At 39.6% G+C, this 6,909-nt stretch overlaps 2 protein-coding genes across 2 annotated transcripts in view; both read right to left on the bottom strand.

Annotated features, from left to right (window-relative positions):
- The window catches only part of LOC122532175 (bis(5'-nucleosyl)-tetraphosphatase [asymmetrical]), a 2,205-nt gene extending 1,894 nt beyond the window's left edge, over window positions 1–311 (bottom strand). The window contains exon 1 of the mRNA XM_043660719.1: window positions 18–311. The gene's annotated coding sequence lies outside the window, so the exon portion shown is untranslated. The remainder of the gene's footprint in view (window positions 1–17) is intronic.
- A 1,425-nt stretch (window positions 312–1,736) lies between these two features.
- Window positions 1,737–6,673, bottom strand: LOC122532176 (serine/threonine-protein kinase MARK1-like). The gene is made up of 3 exons (XM_043660720.1): window positions 6,463–6,673; window positions 5,079–5,190; window positions 1,737–4,407 (listed from the first exon to the last, which is right to left on the bottom strand). Exons 1-3 carry the CDS (start codon window positions 6,498–6,500, stop codon window positions 4,189–4,191), a joined length of 369 nt encoding a protein of 122 aa, XP_043516655.1. The 5' UTR covers window positions 6,501–6,673; the 3' UTR covers window positions 1,737–4,188.
- Between the last annotated feature and the right edge of the window lie 236 nt (window positions 6,674–6,909).

Genomic DNA, 6,909 nt, shown 5'->3' with positions numbered 1-6,909 from the left:
TTTTTTTTACTACTTACATAATAGAAAAATCACAAAAGCTTTTCGCCGGTGCGGCGCGATGAGGGTAGAGACGCGCGACACGAGCGAACCATGCGCTCGCCGTTTCGAATCGCTGCATTGGTGTGTCTGTCATCCGTTCAGCTTTTTTCCATCATTACGATTTACTTGTTCCACTAGTGTTCCTCTTTAAACTCTCGAGTTCTCCTCTTTAAGCGTCGATCATCAATTTACATTATATATTTGACGAAGCAAGCGAATGGCGAGCGGCGAACGAGCGAGTGAACGAACGAACGAACGAACGAACGAACGAACGAACGAACGAACGAACGAACGAACGAACGAACGAACGAACGAACGAACGAATGAACGAACGTGTATTTATATCGTTACAGTGGAGTACCGTTTTCGCGCCTACTTGCATCTTACAAGGAATATATCATTAACGCTACCGAAGGATCTTATTTTGTAACATTAATTCATAATCGCTATAGTAAAGATACAGTTTTCTACAGTATGTCGTGTCTTTTTTTGTTTTTTCTTTTTTTTTTCTTTTTTGCGTAACGACGACTGCATCTGGACTTGCACAGGGTGGTGTTTCTTTTTCATCGACACGCGTGATTCTATATCCTTCTTCTCTCCCCCCCCCCCCCCCCCCTCCCCTTTCCCCTTTGCAATACTTTTATGCTTTTTCGTATCTGTCGTTCCTCCTCCCTTTTTCTGTCTGTTCTTTTTGTTTTCATTTCCTTTCTCTCCTCCCTTTTCTTTTTGTACATAAAGGAATCGACAAAGGGAGAGTTTCTCGGATCGGTAAATTTTGGGCAGGCTATTCGACTTTCGCGAAGATCTCCTGATCGCTGTGTTACAACATCATTATTCACGCAAAATCGCGTCCTCGATTGCGCAATCACGCGTTCTCATCGAGGAGCTCGATGCGAATGTCACTTGAAAATGTGAAGCTTCATTGGCCACTAGTCGAACGACAAACGATCCCCTTTGCAACTTATTGCGGATATAATCAAAGGAAATAATATCGATGCTGGTTACACTTAAACGCTTACATGCATAATAGTTCATTATCGTAGATCGAAAATTTGGTTTTCGCGAATTCGTTCTACGAACGCGAGAACGACATTGTCACAGATCGTTGATGATGATGATGGCGATGATGATGATGATAATAATAATAATAATAATAAAAATAAAAATAAAAATAATAATAAAAAAGTAATAATAATAATACTTGGTCGTTAACGGCGACTCGAAAGAACCGTGCGCCGGAGAAACATGCGCGCTGAACAATGGACATTTTTTCATCGAATCGAAAATGAAGACTTTTGCTCGACATTTCGGAGGCACGTTCGTGTGTTTCGTCAACACGTTAGAAACTTGAAAAAAATCATTCGAGTTTTGTATTTATTTAAATAAATTAGTCACTGCCTGCCTGTGTAACGTAGACGATTAATCTTAGGCAAATATATAAAAAGATCGCGCGATACTCGAGTCTCGAACTTTCTTTCGTTTTCCTCGTTTTGTCCGCACCTTTTTCCTTTCCCCTCTTGTTTCACGTTTCCTCTTCCTTTTTTCCGCTCTGCTTTCCTTGTCTCTTTCATTCATTCTCTCTCTCACTCACTCTCATTCTCTCTTTCTCCCCCTCTTTCTCTCCTTTCGCAGTTTTCTCTTTTTTTTTTTTCAATTTCTTATTTGCATTCTCGGTGTGTGAGGCTTCATTTATTTGGTTAATTTAGTACCTTCGTATATTATATTATATATATACACCAAGTCTCTCTAGTCGCCTCTACATTTACAATAATTCCTAATTTAACTTCATTTAATCGCGATTACATTTGCGAATAAAAGGTTAAATAGCGTAATAGTATATAGCCAATTACAATACTTAAATATAATCTTACATAGTATCCTTCGTAGAAATAACAGATCTCGTTATCGACGATGTCGTGCGCGCGTGCATATTTGCTAGGTATTATTCCGGAATTGTTTTATTTTTTTCTTCCCTTTTTTCGGAGCAAAGTACTTGCATTGTTACTTGCGCGAGATATATACGAGTAGATTCGATCGATAATAATCCTTAAGTTACGATAATTAGTGGCTCCTCTTTCTCTACTTCTGTCCCGATACGTTTAACATTGTGTCGTAACGTTATCGGTATAATATTAATAAAAATAAAAATAAAAATATATATATATAACAATAATAATAATAATAATAATAATAATAATAATAATAATAATATTAATAATAATGATAATGATAATAATAGTAATAGTAATAACGCGTTAATTAATTAATTTGGCTGATCTGCCTACAGTGTCGCATGGTTTTTTTTTTTTTGTTTTTAAACTTATGATATAGATAAAAAAGTAGGTTGTTGTAAAAATATTTGAAAGTGTGTAAATGGTTCGGCGCGTGCGTGTTGATATACACTCGCGGTATAATATATCGAAATGGTTGAACTCCTTTCAAACGTTCAACGAACGACAAGTGTGTGAAGATGCTTTTTTTCCTCCCGTATGTGTACGAGTAAAAGTCTACGTATTCCTTTACAGATTATTCGAATAGTTTGATCGATTATGTACAAACAGACCGCTTGTCTTCTTAAGTGCTCCTTACATATATAAAACAATTCGAAAAAGTGAACGTTGCGAAAAGAAAGACTCTCGGATATAGTAGGTATTCTGCACAATGCGCGCGGCTCTCGATCGAACGTCTCGATCAAAACATCCACTTTTCTCCGAAGAGTGCGGCCCTCTCTTGTCTCTCCTATTCATCCCGTCTCTTCCTTTCATCTTGGCCCTTCCGATTTCTTCTTCTTTGCTCCCGTCTCCTTTTCTCCCGCATGGAGAAGAAAGTATCATCAATTTCATCGATACGCATCTCGTTAGGCACAGTTTAAAGATGTAGCAAATAAAGACGTAGAACGTGTTTCTTTTTTCTTTTTTCTGTTTCTTTTTTTTTCCTCCCCCTCCTACCCTCCCGTTAACGAGTTCGACAAATGAACAAGGCAAGGAGAAAGAAATTGGAAAATACAAAAGAGATCGAGTGTAACTCCGAGGAAGAAGAGCGTAAGCGAATACAGGATTGGCTGAGGTTACGCAAAACGGCGATTTTTTTTTTTTCACAGTTGCCACAGGAGACGGTGTTGCGAACGAACGTTGCTCTGAGTACATAATACTGTGTAAGCGTCTAGCGTTTTCAACTTGACGGCGGGCCGTACTGGCGTGACGTGCGCGATCGAGAGAGTTACGATTGATGGGCATCGGGCGTCTCGAAACGATCGATACGACGATGCGTACGATTATCTTCGGGTTATCGAAGTTGTCAGGAACTGTCCTTTGCATGCCAAAACGAGAAGAACATGTAGAGAAACAGTGTTTTACCACGGTCGTGTAGTGTTCGACACGCGGTACACGTTCGACTCGTTGGTCGATTTTCTATTTCGATTCCCCTTCTCTTCCTTCCTTTTGCCTCCGCGTCTTTTCCCTTCTCCGTGGCGCCATTGGATTCATTCACATCTTTGTCCGATCAACACCTCTCCACAGTTCTACTCACACTCCCACACGACAGTCTTCTCTCATTGTATTGTTCCGCGTCCAGACGATTTCACGAATGAACCGACCTTTCGCTTCATTTCGTTTCGTTTCGTTTCGTTTCGTTTTTTCTTTTCTTTTCTTTTCTTTCTTTTTTTTTTTTTTTTGGCACTCGGGAGTATTTGAATACGCGCGCGTTCAACGGTCACGGATTACAGTGATTTGTTTTCGAGGCTTTCGAAGAATTAACACGGGACGACGGCGTAACGCGTTGATAGATCGTTGGATCGGTGACCGGTGATCAATGATCAGTGAGAGCTCGACTCGGCCGACGTTTACTTTCGTTGCTCGACTGGGACAAGATTCAAACGAAGATTTCTCGGTTATTGGTATCGGAATGAGAGTTGGAACCGGAACCGGAACTGAGACCGGGGCCGGAACCAGAACGAGAACCGGAATCAGTGTCGGACTCGATATCGATATCGGTGTCGGTGTCGGTGTCGGTATCGGTGCCGATATCGCCGACCGGATTAGAGTCCCAGAAGAAGGAAAAATGAAAGTCGTCGGTAACCGTGAATCCGTGTCATCGATCACGAGAGCGTTATGGATTGGCGCGAGTGGATAGGGCGCCAGTTGTCGGCAGTCACAGCTTGAGTTCGTTCGCTATTTTGCTAGCAATGTTTTTGAAGCCGATCGACGTGCCTGAGATCCGTTTGAACCGTACACCGTTCAGAGAAAGCCGTGGCAGTTTACAGACTTCGATCTCCCATTGTACTTGGCTGTCTGTCGCCGCGTCGCCGTGTGCGCAGAGAAGCAGGAACCTTTCGCGTTGCTCGTACTGACACTTGTTCGCGTCCAATACCTAAAAATTGACACACGCGTTAATAACAATTAGTCCCTGTTTCACCAGCGTGCAAAGAACACGCATAATTTTCGATACACCAGTATTCGTCTTCTATTACGTGTGTTCACATGTGTATTTAAGTGTAGTATGTACATATATAATTGACTACTGTGAGGTTTCGTGTTTTCTCTAAATTGTCGAAAATAAAAAATCTCGACTTAATGTGTCAGATTTCCGATGTTATAAAAACAAGAACATGTCTTTAGAACCACATGACTCGATACAAACTAGTTTCGACTATATAAAGTGAACACAGGTTTTTATCTATATATAATACTTAATGATTGAACGTATTATGTGCACGTACAAGTGTCTCAACTCATTAAAGACCGAGAAATAATTCATCACGATACTATGAGTGGTTCAATCTTTTCAAATTTCATAGAATATTGGTGGAAGATAATTTCTTTTGTAAGCCAAATATCAAAAATTAAAATTTTACGTGCCACATAAGCATTTTATGTATTTTAGTAAACGTTCAAAATCGTAATCTCTAATTAATAAATCTCTTTCTTTTCGCTTTGGTATTAGAATTTCGACAGATATATCATAATATCCACGAAATTACTATACTCTTTTTTTTTTTTTCAAAGAGAAACGTTTTAAAGATATACGATTCAGTGTAATACCTTTCGTATTTCTGACATGATTTCGTTCGGATCTCGACTACTCGTGGTTTTCATGCTCCAAGTGAAACGGAGACTGCGTGGTTTAACCTGCTCATCGTTAGTGGTTGCACCGCTGTAACAAAAGAACGTTTTAAATCTGTTCGTTCAATTGGCGCGTTGTTTCGAACGACTGACACGTGTATTGGTCTCAATTTTGCATTCTTGCGTCATATCGCATCTCTGTTCCTCTCCTCTCTCGTCGGTTCATTGATATCTCGATAGTTGCGGAACACGTGCATTAAGATTCCATAAAGCCATTTCGTTGGATCATCGAATGCTTCGTAAAGACGCAAACGTAAAAAACGTGACATGCGTGCATACATGCAAGATGTGTCGCATACATACTGACACGTTTGTACAGGGGTAGGAAAAAAAAAAAAAGAGAGAAGCTAATAACTCTGCGGAGAAATGTTCTAATTCTGTGCATAGAGATCGGTCAAAAGATCTCGAATGCGAAACAGCGTGACGACGACAGTGTGTATCGCGACGCTTTCCTTTCTTCTCCTGTCCTTTCGTTGCATTTCATTTCATTTCATTTCATTCATAGGTGTAACACGCAACTGCGCGTACACGGACACTTTCTTTCTTTTCTTTGCCTGTCTCTCGCGATCTACTCGTAGGATATCAGAAAAGAAAAAGGTAAAAAAAAAAAAAAGAAAAGAAAAGAAAAAATCGTCTCGACCTAGCATTCGTAGAGCTGCGGGATAAGAGAGAAAGAAAAGAAGAGAGATAATTGATAGGAAGGTGATAGTGATAAGATAGATAGACAGACAGGTGGATAGATAAAAAGAAGGGAGAGAGGAGACAGCATGGAGAAAACTGTATTAGAAACATACTGTCCCTATGAGATACATTCTTTTCTACCCATCACTCGGTTACTCGGGTTATTCGTACACAATTATAATTATTATTGCGTGACAATCAACGCATCAGTATCGTATACGTATTGTTTGAAGTGTCTGATATTTTCTGTGAATATTCTTTTTCGCAACGTTGTTCTTCGAATTTGTAAAGAGGCGCCCAACCTATATTCTACGTGTCGTAATGAAATAATCTGCATGGATGTACGTTGCGGTCAAGCGTCTCGATAGAAAAATTCAAGTAAAGAGACAGACTCGAACGAGGTCTGTGACAAACGAACGCAAAAACGAAAGGGGGAGGTGGAAAAAGAAAGGAAAGAAAAGAAATAGAAAAAGCGGTGACAAGAAAAAAGAGAAAGAAAGAGAGAGAGAAAGAAACAAAAGAATAAAAATAAAAGAAGAAAAAAAGAGTGTAACAGAATGTAACGGATAAAATATGAAATTAGAGTGTATGGACCATGGTATTATGGTATGTAGCAACGTACCTCACTACTGGGTGCTTGGGAGGTACGGATGGGTCCATGGGGCTGAAATAACAAAACAAAGGTAGTTGCAAACACTAAACATGACAAATCATCAAATCAAATTCAGGTAAATTCAGTTCATACGTTTAAGCACCACCATTCTTTCTATCATCAATAGCATTACCTATTTGGGAATATTGGTGAGTTACCACAGAAACGATGGGATCGGTACAATGACAGCGTTGATAAAAAAAAAAAAAAAAAAAAAAGAAAAGAAAAGAAAAGGTCGATCGAGACACGATGCGCTTGTTTACATTGCTTTGAATTTCATTATCGCTCCTCTAGTTCGTTTCAGAATGAAGTTGATCAAATGCTCGGTTAGCACGATTGCATCACTATTGCAAAGGGAGATACGATCCATGTAAAGCATCTGTTGTTCGAACTAAAGCAGATTGCACGCAACGCAAT

Source organism: Frieseomelitta varia, unplaced genomic scaffold, assembly GCF_011392965.1.
Source record: "Frieseomelitta varia isolate USP_RPSP 00005682 unplaced genomic scaffold, Fvar_1.2 scaffold_440, whole genome shotgun sequence".
Classification (NCBI taxonomy): Eukaryota; Metazoa; Arthropoda; class Insecta; order Hymenoptera; family Apidae; genus Frieseomelitta; species Frieseomelitta varia.
The sequence above is the reverse complement of the archived record's forward strand: the minus strand, read 5'-3'. Positions and strand labels throughout refer to the sequence as shown.